Source organism: Panthera onca, chromosome C2 (assembly GCF_046562875.1).
Source record: "Panthera onca isolate mPanOnc1 chromosome C2, mPanOnc1 haplotype 2, whole genome shotgun sequence".
Classification (NCBI taxonomy): Eukaryota; Metazoa; Chordata; class Mammalia; order Carnivora; family Felidae; genus Panthera; species Panthera onca.
In genome coordinates this window covers 5,537,651-5,554,702 of record NC_138347.1, presented here as the reverse complement: position 1 = coordinate 5,554,702, position 17,052 = coordinate 5,537,651, and the positions used below count along the sequence as shown (strand labels likewise).

The 17,052-nt window shown below is 42.0% G+C and overlaps 1 protein-coding gene across 2 annotated transcripts in view; it reads right to left on the bottom strand.

Moving 5' to 3' along the window:
• DSCAM (DS cell adhesion molecule) overlaps positions 1–17,052 on the bottom strand; it is a 762,026-nt gene that overhangs the window by 222,931 nt on the left and 522,043 nt on the right. For both annotated transcript variants that reach the window (XM_078452754.2, XM_078452755.2), the window contains exon 11: positions 4,030–4,203. In XM_078452754.2, coding sequence (XP_078308880.2) covers positions 4,030–4,203 — 174 coding nt within the window. The remainder of the gene's footprint in view (positions 1–4,029; positions 4,204–17,052) is intronic.

Here is a 17,052-nt window from a genome sequence, read left to right as displayed (position 1 = left end):
ATTATAAAAATGAGAGAGTACGTAAAATTTTTATTTAAAGCCGTGAAATTTCCTTTCTACCCAAACAATTTTTTTTTCAGTTTGAAATCCCCAAACATTTTATTGATGATTCATAAACAGCTGGAGTCAGGAATAAGAGTTTCCAAAGGCACCACCCCCATGGGTCAGCATCACAGGGACAGTGAAAGCACCCCCCGCCTGGATCTCAGAAGTCATGTTTCCTCTTCCTCTTCCTACCCTACAACCTTTTAATTTTCCTGTTCAGAATGATTTTCTGGAAGAATTCCAGTGTGCAGCACCATCAGCATCTACAGTTTCCTTCTCTCTAACCAGCAGGATCACCTGCTATGTGTATGTGCCAGATCCGTACATAGAGTGCTTTCTGATTTACAGTGTATCTTCACATACATTATCCCATTTAATTTTCATACCCCCCCCTCCCCATGAAAGGTGTGATTCTTCTTATTTTACAGGGTCAGAGAACTAAAGCAATTTGAGATCACTAATGAGAAGTGGAGAACCAGAAAGACCAGATTGTTTGGGCTGCAACCTCGGGGCAGGGGGGCTCTTCACCCTACCCTGGGCTCCCTGTTAATTACATGACACTTCAGCCCTCCACGTCCACGGCACACAGGCTTTGAGGACTTTCCTAATTTTGACCCAGAATGTAGGATTCCTTGTTTTTCCCCAAGACGGTCTTCATTTAGGGGACAGAACTGATTGAAGGTTGTCAAAATAGCGGTTACCACATCAAAGGAAACTTGTTACCACTTTTATGGAATCAATTCCAACAATACAGAGAAATTCTTTAGTGTGTGAAATATTGGAACCAACTGTTTGGGGGAGAAGGGGAGGACGCTTTGTTCCTTTTTTTTGGTGATACCATGCAATGGTTTTCCCAGGGATTGGCCAGTAGTGCCCCTGTTATGCTCTCATTCCTCTCCTGGCTGCAGTTTGAATAGGTAGCTTTAGTTCATTTGGGATGATTTTTCTGTGTTTGTATGGAATGCAGTGTGTGTGTGTGTGTGTGTGTGTGTGTGTCTGTGTGTGTGTGCACATGGGTGTGGGTGCATGCCATTTTTAGGGCCATGTTAAGAGATTAAAATAAAAGAGAATGGGATGATGGTTCTTTCTCTTCTTGCCTCTACCTGGAAGGCATCTGGGTTTGCTGTGCACACACTGTAACTGCACATGTGCACGTGGGTGTGTGTCTACAGCTTAGTGCTCCCCTTCTGTCCTCTACAGAAGTAACAATAAAACATGTTACCATTCATAGGGGCATAAAGTCAGCCAGGGTGTGCTCTGTGCTCAACTTCCTATTTTCTTTCCTTTTTTTTTAACGTTTATTTTTTTATCTTTAAGAGAGAGAGAGCGAGCAGGGGGAGTGCAGAGAGAGGGGGGACAGAGGTTCCTAAGCGGGCTCTGTGCTGACAGCAGAGAGCCTGACGCGGGGCTCGAACTCACAAACCGTGACATCATGACCTGAGCCAAAGTCTGATGCTCAACTGACTGAGCCACCCAGGCGCCCCCTTCCTCCCTATTTTCATGGTAAAATAGATAACACCAAGCAGCAGATTTGCATTGCTGTGTGCTGCCTCCACGAGTCCGTTTTAATCCACTAAGTAGTCTGGTCACACAAATACACACAGAAAAAGCGAAGTTATCCCTGTTTGTTGTTATTGTTTCTTTTTTTTAATGGTATCATTTGAGTAACACCTCTATTTGTTGTATATCTCCTGTCTTTGTGCTTCTATAGCTTTCTTAAATTATTCTTTTTACTTTCCAGAATTCAAATAGTATGATTTTTAAAAGGTTAAATATACCAGACACTTGAAACTGAACACATTTATAAACCCACCAAGGGTTAAAAACTGGTAGAATTAACTGTTACCTAAAAGCATCTCTCTGCTAATAGTTTGTATGGTTTGACAGAATCTAAACTTGGCCACCTCTAAGAACCATCTCTGTTTGACATTTGCTCACCTTTATTAAACGTTTCCCTGTCTAACCCCCTCCATGTACAGGGTACAACACGCGGACAGAGTTACCTCCTGCCTCGGGAGTTTTAATTTCTTCTCTCTGCTCTCTGTTCCCTCTTCCTCAAGCGCCCCTATCCACCCTCAAGGATTGGACCTGTTGATACCCACTGCATCGTCTAAGACTGAACTTAAACCCATGTGTTGTCACTGTGCAGTCGCTGGTCCTACACACAAATGTAAATCACGCCCTCGTCTGCGCGCCTTTGTGTTTGGAACTCTTTTCCAGTGTATTCCACTGGATGGCGGTTGTATACACCCATTCCCCATCAACCCACAAGAAAGAAAGGTCGCTAAGGGCAGAAAGACATCTCCGTGGTCCTCTCCCATGCCCCACACTAAGAGCATCAAAGGTGTGTAGAGAGGAAATCTGGGGAAAACCAGCTTTTGTATTTTTAAATTCCACCCACTTAAAAGACTTTTTCTCCATGAAACGGTCCTTAGTCCCCACAAAATGAAAGTTATATCCTCCCCTGAAAGGTACAACTATGGCACATATTATATTACTCTCCATCTTGCATTAATGTTAGTAAGCTCTATATACTTCCTTGTTATCTCCTCTTCCCAAACATAAGTCCGTGGATGAAGTATTCACATCCTTCACAGGGCCCTGTATCTATTACAGCATAGATATAGACTTGCGGAATTTTTATAATTTTAAAATATTTCAAAGTGGCAAAATATAACCGAATTTAGAATCAAACATATTCATATTCTATTAAATATAATCAAATTAAAAAATATATTTCTTTTATTGGGGAAAGATGGATCAATATTGGCCAACACTGGTCTTCAGCTCTTGGGTTTCCTTCAAATATCATCAATTTATAGTTTTTTAAGTTATCCTTTCAACTTTGGATTTATATGAAACGACAATTTGTCTTCAGATTCTTGGCAAATCAGTTCCTCCAGAGTATAAAATTTAGAATCAAATTTATGTATTGGATATCTACAAAACACGTTTTAAAGCAACCCTATTTCAAACTGTAATTTTTTCATGATATAAAAGTATAGCAAATAAATAGCTTGATATTTTCAGCGTTACGTTGGAAATAACGGACTAGAATAAATTCTGAGTGAAATAGGGCGGATACTAGCATTTGTGCAGTCAGCTTAAATCTCTCTCTCTCACACACACATATACATAAGACCCACTGAGATTCACTTTTAAATTCAATCCCTCTAATGAGCGATACGGTAGAGGTCTTTTCCAGCCTACCGAGAACACAATTAAAATAAAAAAGAGAAAGGCCGATCAAAGCCTTATCTGGAAGAGATCACAATTTATCTAACAGAAAATTGCACAAATGGACAAAGACATAAGTAATTCACTGTAAACTAGGCGCCCAACCATTTGCTAAAAAGCAGCAACTTTACAAAAGTTGGCCCGTTTTACGTCCTTCCTTTGGTGGTTTACTTACCAAAGTAGAAAAATAATCTCATTATAAGTTGCCCTCTCCTATAAAACGGGTCAGCAACATGGACCCTAGGCAGGGTGTTACATGTTCCTGTCTTGTAGTTGTGTGTCTTTGGTAATGAGGTTTCCGGCTGCTTGATTTCATAAGGATCTCTAAAAGGAAACCTAGGGACAAGCCAGCTTGCAAATCATAAAATGCGTGGAAACAGACTGTCTGAAAAGAGCACACACAAGACCATACGCTGGGCTTTTCCGCAGTAAAATCAACAGAATAGAAATGTGGGCACTAAAGGCAGAGGCCCACTCACCTGCTAGGTCTGCACAGCCAAGGGAACCCAAGGCACACGAGCATGTGGCCCCAGACACCGGGCACACGGTCAGCCTATTGCAACCGGCTGGATTTTTGCCCTCCTCTTCGGTCGTGTCCCAGGCGAGCAAAACCTCAAACCTCAGCTGCAGCCAACCACCATTTTGTTTTTTGTTTTGTTTTGTTTTAAACAGAGGTGTGCGGAGACAATGGCAACTTTAAGCACAGAAAGACCTATTTAGGTAAAACAAAGCATTCTTCTTCCTTACTTTTCACCGTGAGGTACATGGACTTGCTGACGTCTGCACCCACATCGTTGCTGACCTTGCACAGGTAGTAGCCGCTGTCTTCCTCCACGACGTGCTTGATCAATAAGGACCCGTTGCTCAGAACCTGAATTCGGCCATTCAGGGCGATTGGTTGGAACTGGGGAACCCCAGCACCTGGAGGAGAACAAGAAGGAGGAAGGATGATGCCGACAGAAACACACAAGGGGAGACAGTGAGTTCAAGTTCACGCAGCTTAGCACAGAGAAGTGAGGGGTATTTACCATCTAGAGGGCAGTCGTGGGATACGCGGAATTGTTTCCCCCCAACGTGTAAATTCTTGTTTGGAGAGAAGCACATTTATTTAAAATGACACTGCTTCAGACTCTGAGAGAGAGAGTAAGAGACTGTTACAGGTCGTTTCTACACAAAAAGCCAAATTTGATGAGTGTTAAGTAGCTGATAAATTATTCAAAGACATCACAGTGGAACAGCAGAGGAGTAGACGCCTCTCCTGAGACTAAATAGAAGCCTTGTGTTCCCAGGGAATTACTATGAATGTAAACAAGGAAAGTTCCAGGGACAGGGCATTTGGAGACTTTGCTTGCGGTGAGTGTACAAAGAGAATACAAGTATCGCAGGTTTCTCTTCTAAGCACAGTCACGCTGCAGTCTAGACACACGTGCATGTTAGTATCACTTAATGTCGTCTAAATAAATAAGTCAGATGGTGCCAGTGAGACAGCACAGAATTAAAACACCGCTCTCCTCAGAGTATGGCGTTCAAGGAGAAAATGCCACCGATGACACGTGCCGTGGACAGAGGTGTGATATGACTCATATGGAAGATCCTTACGAAACTGTTCTGAAAAAAAATATCTTTTAGAAATAATAAAAAGCAGGACCAAGGGTGGTCTAGGGAGATTTCCGGGAAGATGGCGGTTTGGATTAACCTGCTATGTTGCTTATCCTGTGCAGGGGGCCCTGGGTGAGACTGGGAGAGTGTGATCTAAGCCTTGATAAGCTGGTAGAGCTTCCCTACTGTGTGACCTGAGTCTGAGGATTTGGGGACAGGACCCAGTGGTAAAGACCAATTCCATCTTCCTGGAGAAAGCCCACAGCATGAGCCCCATGCTGGTCTCCATGGCCCCAGATCCTTCATGGGAGCTGAACATGCACACTGTTGCACTGTCACCATACCCCACCTGCAGGAAACTTCAGGCTTTGCATCTGGGGACACGAGAAGGGAGACACTTTCTCATGCTATCTCCATGCCAAACGGATCACTTACCAATTGGTACTCCTTAGCTCACAGTGGCAGAGACCGTGGCTGTGCCCTCCCTGCCCTCATGTCTAGATCAGGTAACCCAGCCCCACCAAAGAGACCAGGGAAATTCATAATGTACCGAGGGGACATTTCACACCGAACAAGAAGGACAAGCAGAATCCCCACAACAGGTGGCTGCTACCAACACAGAACTGCCACAGAGGACATATGAAGACTTCAATTAAAAGAACAGATTTCCATTTCTGCTGACAATGGAGAGAGACACGAAGGAATGTCGTTTCCATTCTAACAACAAAAAAGAGAAGCTGTTCATCTACAAAATCATACTGTTCTCTGAGTCGCTTAGAAAGTCGAAGTCACAGACAACTAAGTGAAATTAGTTACAAAAAGTTAAAAGCCCCACAAGGAGATAAATAATCCCATCTCTGACAGAGGTTGGGGGGACCAGGACCTCGGCATAAAAGCAGATAACAAGGACTGGAAGTAAGTATAACCTCTCGCAATCTCTACTTTTCTTTCCTTTTATGCACCAGGGCCATACTCAGTAAAATATTACGAGACACACAAAAAAGCAAGAAAAAAGGACCAGAAAAAAAAATATCGACATCACTATGGTAGGGGAGCTCTTCCACAGGGACTTTACAATAATTATGATTAATATCCATAAACGGGGGGGGGGGGGGCGGTTTCAGAAGCAATATTAAAACCATTAAACTATAAGAAAGACAAAATGATAAAAACAAATACCACAATGTAAGAGATGAATAAATCTTTAAACAAGCTACTCAGCAGGTTAGACAGAGGAAAAAAATTAGTGAATTTAAACCTAGGTCCGTGGAAAACATCCAAAGTTTAAAAAAAAAGTGCAAAAGTGGAAAATATGAAATAGGTTATCCTGGAATTCTGAAATTACATCAAATATTCTAACACTGAAAATTATAGTCTCAAAAGGAAAAGAAAGGGGGGGGCAGAGGAAATGAGATTTGAAATATGGAAGACTTTAATACCACTATTAATCAATTTGACTTAACTGACATTTACAGAACTCTGCACCCTAAATAGCAGAATACATATTGATTTTGAGGGCACATTTGACACTTAATAAAAGGGACAATATTGTTAGTCATAATACAAATTTCAGTAGATGTTATAAGATAAAAATAATACATGTTATGTTCTATTTCCACAGCAAAACAAAAATTGAAAACAATAACACAAATACATCTGGAAAAAAAACCCCAAATATTTGAAAATTAAATGATACATGTCTAAATAACTCATGAGTCAAAGAAGAAATCACCAGAGTAATAAGAATATATACATATGAGGGGCGCCTGGGTGGCTCAGTCGGTTAAGTGGCCAACTTCGGCTCAGGTCATGATCTCACGGTCCGTGAGTTTGAGCCCCGCGTCGGGCTCTGTGCTGACAGCTCGGAGCCTGGACCCTGTTTCAGATTCTGTGTCTCCTTCTCTCTGACCCTCCCCCGTTCATGCTCTCTGTCTCAAAAATGAATAAACGTTAAAAAAAATTAAAAAAAAAAGAATATATACATATGAATATAAAAACACCATATCAAAATTTGTGAGATACAGATAAAAGCAAAACTTAGAAGTGTGTAGCATTAAATTACTGTATAGAAAAGGAAGAAGGTCACCAATCAACTATCTAAGCACCCACCTTAAGAAGCTATTACAAGAAGGGCAAGAAAAACCCAAAGTATGAAGAAGGAAGGAAATAATAAGGAGGAAAACTCAAATCAGTGAAATACAAAACAGAAAAACAACAGATAAAAAAATCAGTAAAACCAAAAGCCAGCTCTTTGAAAAAAAAAACAGTAGGTGAGCCTCTAGGACTGATGTAGAAGAGAGAAGGCACAAGTTACAAATAACCATAAAAAGATAACCATCACTATACACTCTACTTTAATTAAAAGCATAATAGCAAAATATTAGGAATAACTTTGTGCCAATGAATTTGACAACTTAGATTAAATAGATACATTTCTTGAAAGACACAAACTATCGAGGATCGCTCAAGAAAAAGGAGGTAGATCTAATAGTCATATCTATAAATAAATTTAATTTATAGTTAAAAACCTTCCACAAATAACACCCAAAACCCAGGAAGCTTCACTAGTAAATATTACCTATAATTAAAGAAGAAATAAAACCAATTTTACACAGAATTATCCTGATACCAAAGTCAGACAAGAATCTTAAGAGAAAAGAGAACTCGAGACCAATATCCCTAATGGACACGGACATAAAAATCCTTAACCAAACATTACCAAATCAGGTATATCAACACACAAACAACAATGTATTATGACCAAGTGAGACTTACTCCAGGAATGCAAGGTTGGTTTAAATTCAGGAATTAGCCAATGAAAGAAACTCACTACTTCGACATACAAAAACAGAAATAGAGTGAGTAGATACAAAAAAAATGTTTTTCACAGAATTCAACATCCTGATCAAATCTCATAGCAAACTAGGAAGACAATGAACTAACCTGATAAAGGTTTCTCCAAAAACACCTATAACTAAGTCATACTTAATAAAAAAGAACTTACCAAAAAGTTGCTAGAAACATAGTGAGTTTAGGGACGTCATGGGATACATCGATGTACACAACTCAAAGTTAATTTTGTTTACAAATGTATTAGTAAAAAGCAATTGGAAATTGAAATTTAAAAAAAATGATACATTTGCATCAAAACATGAAATGCTAAGAAATTCATTAAATAAGGTATGTGTAAGACTTGCTCACTGAAAACTGTAAAAGTTCTTGCTAACAATTAATGAAGACCGAAAGAAATGTTCATGGATCAAAATGCTCAGTTTTTTCAGACAATACTAGGAAATCATTTTCCAAAAGGGCCAAATAATAAATGTTGTAGGCTTTGCAGGCCACACTGTTATATAACTACATACTTCTGCCAATGAGGCACAAAAGTAGCCAGAGAAAATACCCAAACAAAGCAGCCTGTGTTCTAATAGCATCCAATGGAAAGACTGGGTGTGGGTAGGATCTGACTCATGTCCCATACGTGGCTGACATCTGGTTTGTAAGAAGCCCACATCTGTAAGATCACTACAAAGTTGGAAGGAGGAGGGGCGCCTGGGTGGCTCAGTCGGTTAAGCGTCTGACTTCGGCTCAGGTCATGATCTCGCGGTTCGTGAGTTCAAGCCCCGCGTCGGGCTCTGTGCTGATGGCTCGGAGCCTGGAGCCTGTTTCAGATTCTGTGTCTCCCTCTCTCTCTGCCCCTCCCCCGTTCATGCTCTGTCTCTCTCTGTCTCAAAAATAAATAAACATTAAAAAAATTTTTTTTAAAAAACAAAGTTGGAAGGAGGAGCATATACAAATAATACACATTTGGGTTAGTATTTTATCACACATCTGATGCATGAAATATCATAACATAATTTTAAGTAGAATTTTTAAAAAATATGTCTCATTCATAAAGCATTCAAAATCAAGGATGGAAAGTTTTAAAGATGTAACAACACTTTTCTTTCATAATTGCCACATGTTGCTCTCTCCGGTATCAGCTTCTGAATACTTTCTAAAGTGAGACAAAATGAAGAAAAACATTCCGACCCCTAATCTGTTTGCTCTTGGGGAATAGACAAATCATCAAAATGTAAAAAAATGCAAATTTAGAAACATGTGTAATGTGGATCATTAGAAACCTAATTCACATGAAATTCACAGAGGATTTTTAACAAGTGTTTGATGAATTATGAACATGCCAGTAAATGAGTGATTGGTTTTGAAAAGTAATTAATGAAAGGTATCTGTTAGTTTACTTATTATAGTATAAAACATGAGAATCCTAGATTAGGGATCTGAGAATTTTGGGCCCCAAATTCAAATAGTAAGTAAGTAAGTAAATGCCCTCTTTTTCTTCTCAAGACCCCAATCTCATAATTTTCCCTTCCTAATATTTTATAAGTGAATATAAAGATGTGCTCTATTTTTACATAAATGGGATTTATTGTTTGATTACTGAGCACCCACTGTGGGCCAGATACTGGGCATGTAGCTATGATCACAAAGGATTGTGGCTCTCTTTGTTCTTTTTTTTTTAACATTAAAAAATTTTTTTAAGTTTATTTATTTTTGACACAGAGAGAGAGAATGCGAGTGTGAGCTAGGGAGGGGAAGAGAGAGAGGGAGACACAGAATCTGAAGCAGGCTCCAGGCTCTGAGCTGTCAGCACAGAGCCTGACATGGGGCTTGAACTCACGAACCGTGAGATCACGGCCTGTGCTGAAGTCGGATGCTTAACTGACTGAGCCACCCAGGTGCCCCAACATTTTTTTAGAAGTTTATTTATTTTGAGAGAGGGAGCACCAGCAGGAGAGGGACAGGGAGAGAAAGAGAGAGACAGAGAGAATCCCAAGCAAGCTCTGAGCTGTCCATGAAGAGCCTGATGCGGGGCTTGATCCTACTAACCGTGAGATCATGACCTGAGCTGAAATCAAGAGTTGGGCACTTAACAGACTGAGCCACCCAGGTACCTCTCTTCTTTACATATACATAGGTATATTTTTTTCTTTTCTTTTCTTTCTTTTTTTTTTTTTTTTAGAGAGAGTGAGTGGGGAGGGGCACGGGGAGGGAGAGTATCTTAAGCAGGCTCTGTGCTTAGCATGGAGCCCAATACGGGATTCGATCCCACGACCCTGGGATCATGACCTGAGCTGAAATCAAGAGTTGGCTGCTCAACGGACTGAGCCACTCAGGAGCCTCTGTGGTCTCTCTTTCAATCCCTCCCTCTCTGAGGCTAGTGGCCTCACCGTGGGGAATGTAGGCTACCCTATGGAGAGGCTCCCTTGAGGGTGTTCTCCAACCAACAGTCTATGACTGAATCCTGCCATACAACACAGCAACCACACGAGTGGGCTTGGGGGACGAGACTCTTCCCAGGCTGAGCCTTGACATGACTGCATCACCGGCCAACACCTTAACTGCACTGCTGGGAGAGACCTTGAACAGGAGGACTCAGCTAAGCCATACTCAGATTCCAGACCCACAGACATAGGAGGTAATAAATGTGCATTATCTATGCCACTAATTTTGGGGGATAATTTGTTGCAAGGCATCAGATCATCAGTAACACCGAATAACTAGGTAATGAGGTAATCTTTCAGTTCCTCAGTTTCTTCCACCTGTAAAAGTGGAGATAATATAGAATCTCCTTAATAAGGTGATGTAGGCATTGAAATTCTTTAAGTATGGTATGGCATACAGTAAGCCCACAATACTCCTTCTTAAAAGATTTCTCCTTACTATGATTTTATGATTAGTTGAATTTCTGTCTTTCTTACTCCACAAGAAGAAGGACCATGTTGCAAGGAATCTCTCCACTTATCAGTCAGTCAATAGAGTGGTAGGCAACCTCTGGGATTAATGCTCGAAGGGGAATTCTGCGCATTTAGTGTTGAAACGTATGGCTAAGCTGCTTCCTAAGAAACACGTCGATTTCATTTCCATCAGTGTTGGCTGAGGGTTAATTTTTCCTCACACATGTACATGACTGACCTTTTTGATTTTCATCATTATTTTAATTTGCATGCTTTGACAATTTTTTTTGATATTTTTTGTTTGTTTTGCCTGTAGATAAGTTTGAGCATCTTTTCACATCATCATGTTTTGGCAATTTATACCTGTTTTCTTGGTGAACAGCCCATCTACATCCTTTGCCTATGTATCTATTGGACTTCCTGTCTTTTCCTCCTTCATTTGCCAAAGCACTTGGGTCTTATAAAGCATTTCTATACTCCGGTTTTACACAAATTTATTTTTTCTTATTTATTTTTATTTTTATTTATTATTTTTAAAAAATATAATTTATCGTCAGATTGGTTTCCATTACAACACCCAATGCTCATCCCAACAACTGCCCTCCTCCATGCCCATCACCCACTTCCCCCCACCCCCACCCCTCATTTAAAGTCAGGCCTGAATGTTGAATATTATCAACTGCCTTTCAATATTTATTGAAATGATCATATGTTTTTTTTTCTCCTGTAAAAGTTGACGGTATGTTTTAAAAATTCAGTTTTTACCAATTATAAAATTCGTTTTTATGGATAACGTGTTCTTTTGGGCAAGGATAAAAGGATACTATTAGAACTTACTGAAAAAGCCTTTAATTTTTATTTAAGTGCTTAAATTTAGTCCATGTTTTGAAGCTGTCGAGGCTATTGATGCCTTTCCCAAAGTTTACTGCAGTAAGAGATCCAGATGTAGTTTAATACATACAACCTAAAAATTCAGCCAAACGTAGGATTTTAAAAATACATCCATAAGGCAGAAAACCAGGAAATCTGAAAATGCAATGGGATTTATAAGTTATGTAAAACGGGGTACAACACCCTAAAAAATCTAACAAAATGCTGATAGAATATGAGACAGTTAATAGGATCATTGACGTCAAAAACATGTATGCTTTCCTCTCCTCAAAGAATTTTCACCAGAAAAATACTTACAACATTTGACACACTTATACTAAAGCATTACAATATAAAATTTAATTAGTGTTAAGCTCAGCTGTCTCAGTTAAATCACTGGATAGGATTATCTATTAATTCCTATGTAGACTAAGAGAAGCCTCTTCATTATGAAAAGGTCTTAACAAAGACAGGAATAAAGTATATGCATTTGAAAAACATTAAATCTTTTTTTCATGAGGAAGTGAACCTAACTGGAAGAGTTACACAATTTATAAATCTGATCACGCTTGCTAAACAGAAGAGTGAACCAATTCATCTACCATAAGAACAACAGTCCCAAGGGTTACCCATTTGTTCAGCTGGAGGGAAGTAGACTTTGTCACAGCTTGATAAAATTATCGGCCATCCACTTTAGGTTGTTCATCATTATTATAAAGAGCAAAATATAACACAGTGCATACAATATTCAGAATTCTGTAATCTTGTTGGCATGAGGTGAGTGCTCTGGGAAATTAGCTAGAAGATACACTGTAGCAGCCAGAAGTCATTAATTAAAAAGCTGCCAATTTTCTGTGGATAGCTGGGGTCAAACGGGGACAATTTTAATGCTCTATTACATGAAAAGAAAATGTTAAAGCATTATGTAAGGCACATACTGAATTACTGGGTGTGTTAATACCATGTGACCTTTCTTCTTTATGGAAAGATACACTTAGCAGTGTTCCCAAGGACTGGGGGAGTGGGCACAGGGGGGGAAGAATAGCTGAGTGTCACCAAGCACGCCCACTTGGAAGGCAGCAGCGAAGATGGTGATTGTTTCATCTTTTCTACCACTCTTGAGTCTTTGCTGGTCTGTAGCCAGAGCACTTGGCTAAGAGTCAGAAGCATTGGAAACTTACGAACTGTGCCCTTGAGCAAGTAGCTTATTCTCTCTGCATCCTTAATTTCACTGTATATGGAACAGGAAAAGTAATGCATTTCCATGCTCTACAGATTACTGTTCACCAAAGGAAGCAAGGCCGTGTGAATGTGCACATAAATGCCCACATAAGAAATGAAGAAGTTGGTCAATGAGCACATTCAGAGGGTCTCCCTAGCGGGCTGAAATAACATTGATTTGAAGTTGAACAGCAGAACGGCAGAAAGGAGATCTGTCTATATTCCCTGGGCTGCACCCAATGGCAAAGTAGGAAGCGTGTCCCTTTGCCCACCAAGGAATTGAAAACACAATCCCTCTTGTCCTTCTGGAGAGGGTGGTGTTTCCCTGAAGAATGAGTATGTTCTGCTTGCTCAGGGAGGTGGTCTTTCTTGTCTGGGAATAGTCGGTGGGTTGCAGGGAGTGAGGGGGCACAAAGATCGAAGCGGAGATGGGAAGGGGAGAGCAAGTCCCAACAGCAGGATGGCACCTGCTCCAAGGTGAGCAGCCGCCCATGGCACCGGTGCTCAGTGACTGAGTGCTAAGTTCTGGTGTCTCCTTCTGGAGAAGAACCCAGAAGTGGACAGAGGTAGGGTCCTGAGGCACTGGTCCAGGTCCAGGCCGGAAAGCTATTCCCAAGCCCAAGCTATTCCCAAGAAAGAATCTTCCAGGCTGTACAGGATGTGCATGTGACATTTTGTCCATATGCTTGCATCAGAGATGGTCTGTCTATCCTCAGCCTATGGAACACTTCTGATCTCTTCCCTAAATTGCAGGGGCTGGAAGCCTGAGAAAAACCATTTCCTGCTGAATTGTCACCAGGTTCTGGTTTGTATTTCACCAGTGAGAGGCACTTGGATACAGTTTGGAAGGTGCAGGGATGGAAAAGCCATCACTCTCCTTGAGAAGCAACAAGTCGGTGCACAGGCAGACGCCAAGGTGACTTCCAGGAGGACAAATCACTGCCCTGGTGCGGAGGCAGCTGCAACCACAGACGGAAGTGGCTTCTCGAGGTTGTCACATTTCTCAGGTTCCAGAAAGGAAGCTGAGTTTCTCCTACCCTTGCCAAAATTTTGCATGCCTCTACTTCCCGGTATTAAATCCTTTCTTTTTAAAAAATGTTTGTTTGTTTGTTCATTGAGAGAGACAGAGAGGAAACATAAGTTGTTTCTTTACTTATTTTGAGAGAGAGAGAAGAGAAGAGAGAGAGAGAATCCCAAGCAGACTCCACACTCAGCACAGACCCTGACGCGAACCATGAGATCATGACCTGAGCAGAAATCAAGATTGGACGCTCAACCGACTGAGCCACCCAGGCACCCCATAAATCCTTTCTTGATAAAACACCACACCCTAACTGGGTCAGCATCGAGGCCATCAGTTATGCTCACTTGGAATTCAGTTTCCTTCCCTTAATTCCTTTATGTCTATAATGAAGGCCCATATCCAGAGAAAACCACCTCCCTTAGGTGGGCGAGCTCATGCCTGCCCCGGGGTGACTACAATTCGGGAGTTGACTAGCTCAGCATGCCAACTGCATGACTTTATCCCTCGCTGGCAAGGATTTTTTTTTTTTAATCACAAAGACAGAACACTATGCCCTCGAGTCGCTTAGCAGAAGATGTAACCATGAACTGACCCAAGTCTGCATTTGCTGACAGGACACATGATCTCTCCTTCAGGGTGTTGAAACGGCTCGAGGTCTCCATCTCGGTGTGTTGGGATCATGCAGCTGTATCTGCCGTAAAAGGCCTTCAGCCACCTTTTCCCTGCAGCAAGAGACCCCTGCATATTTGCCCTGGGTGTGGCTGCCTCTATCTAGAAGAGCAGTGAGGAAGACAATGAGGAAGAGGGCAGATGGAGGGGTAGAGACAAAGAAAGAAATGAAGCACAAGAAGGGCCCGGGGCCTGTCGTCCTGGTGACTCTACCAAGGCTGGTCGGAATTTCAGCTTCCTTGGGAGCGGGAAGGACCTCGGAGGAGCTCCTAGGGCCACTATACTCCACCCATTTAGCAGAGGAAGGCAGATTTTCATCCACAGTGAGTTTTATTCTACCATCAAAGGAAGAAAATAAAACACTAAGTTGAGTATCCATCCTCTCTGTTCGGCTCACAGTCCTTCCCCAAGAACTCACTATGCTTAGTGTCCCCATGTGGGGACCACACAAGTGTCGTAAACGGGGAGCCACAGTCAGCCTTGAAGTTGGGTTTGTGTTCACCACTCTCATCACAGGGAGGCGTTGTCTTCTCCTTTTTAGATTCTTTGAACCCTTTCCCTGCATTAACTCCAGATTCTCATCACCCATTTATGTGCTAGTGGGGACAAGGACATTGGAAAACAACTGGGCCCCAATAACTTGGATGAGCCTGATGCATGAGCTTGAAGCAGGTGTTGCTAGAAGGAGCTGGGAGGATCGCTGCAGGTCCAGCAAACCAATGGCACGGAAGAGGGTGAACCCATGGGGTCAGAGGCTCAGGGCGCTCTGCCCACACAGAGGGCAGGGAAGTGGTGAGCCCAGGAGAACTGGAGGGACTTGAGGCTTGCCCCATGCTGTGTGTTCTTCGTGTCATCCCTAGACACAGGCCCCGGGATGTCCACCTCGACCTTGGGAGAGAAGGGGTGAGCAGGATCAAGGTGAAGCTCTCTGGGGCCAGCCCCTGAAGTAGGAGGAGGCTCCAGAGGGGTCGCCTGAGCTGTTGGACCAGGTACTGAGTGCAGCATTTGTTTCTTAATTTGGAATTGAACACAGTGCATGAAAACATCCAGAGAATGGCCCCTATATATGACGAGCGAGGAGGGTTTGGGCAGGGGGGTAGACACCCAGAAGAAGAGGAAACTTCTGGGACCTTGGTGGTAAGAGACAGCTAGGCTCTCTGGTAGACTGCACCTGTGGGTACAGAAATGACAACGGGGAACAGCTTTCTGGGGACAGTGGGAGATATCGGAGCACGGGAGAAACTGCCATGAGCCACGTGGTGTGGATGCTCTGAGCATCCAAGGAAAACTGGGGCTAGAGAAGCTTTACTCCTGTGCGAACATGCCTTTCTTTGCTGAGGGAGGAAGGACACAGGCAAAGGCACGGAGAAAGGCAAACTGAGAGAAGCGGGCAGGGCAAGGAAGCCCCATGCCAACTGCAGTCCTCTGTGTGCTCTGGAGAGTGGAAGAAAATAGGAACTCTGCCAAATTAAGGACAACCTCTCCCTCGCTGGGTGGCCCTGGAGAGCCAACAAACCCTGGCTATAGATGGGCCCCGTTTCCACCCAGAAAACCAAAGACAATCAAAGACACTTGCAGACAGAAGTTTACAAATACTCACTGCCAGAGGCACACAGAAAGAAAGCAACTGAATTTAAAGGACACACACACGAAATCTGAATAAATGCAGAGAATGTCCATGCCATTGGCTGGGAAGGCTCAATATTTTAATGAAGTCCCTGTTCTCCATATTAACCTTTAGATTTATTACAATCTTCCAAAGTTTTCAGAATAACTTTTTTTTAGAACTTGACAAAATTATCCTAACATTCATCTAGAAGAAATAAGCAAACAAATATCCATGTGAGAAATACAGGACACTTTTGGAAAACAAATGGGGAGAGTATCGTACTAGGTATTAAAATGTGTCTGGAAGAGCTAAGCCTCTAACACACGTGGTCCTGATGCCAGAATGGACAGATCGGAGTAAAAGAGAGCATCGGAAACAGACTTTGGTGGACACCTTTTTTTCTCGTAGACTATAAAGCAGTTCATGTCAGTGGGGGAAGGTTGGGCTATCCAATAAATGGTTTTCGGACAACTGGCTTCCCATGTGAGCTGCTGCTGATGACAGCTAATGTTACTGACTGATTGCGATGTGCCAGGCACCAGAATGAATGCTTTCTATGAATCATCTTACTAAACCATCACGTTAATCCTCTTATCTTATCTCTTTCTCTCTCTCTCTCTCTGTCTCTCTCTCTTTCACACACACACACACACACACACACACACACACACACACACGTGCGCGAGGAAACTGTGGTTCACACAGGTTAAGTAATTTTCCTGCGGTAACACAGCCAGTGTTGTGTCTTGGGTCCGAGCTCTGCCGACTCTCTTAACTGACGATTTCTTAACTCCTCCTCCTAGATTCCCACTTTACTTGTTTTTCTTACAGAAAGTCCAAATTTTATATAGCTTAGTATATAAACAAATAGGGTGTAAGATTTAAAGATGGCAGCATAAAACTAACATTTCTTCTTTTTTTGGAAACCATACAAGAACAATTAGGACACAGAGGGAAAGAAAATGTGAGCCACAAAGGAGGTAAATGGACAACCAAAAGTGTACACGAGCAGAGGTACATGCAGAAAGAAAAGGACAGAC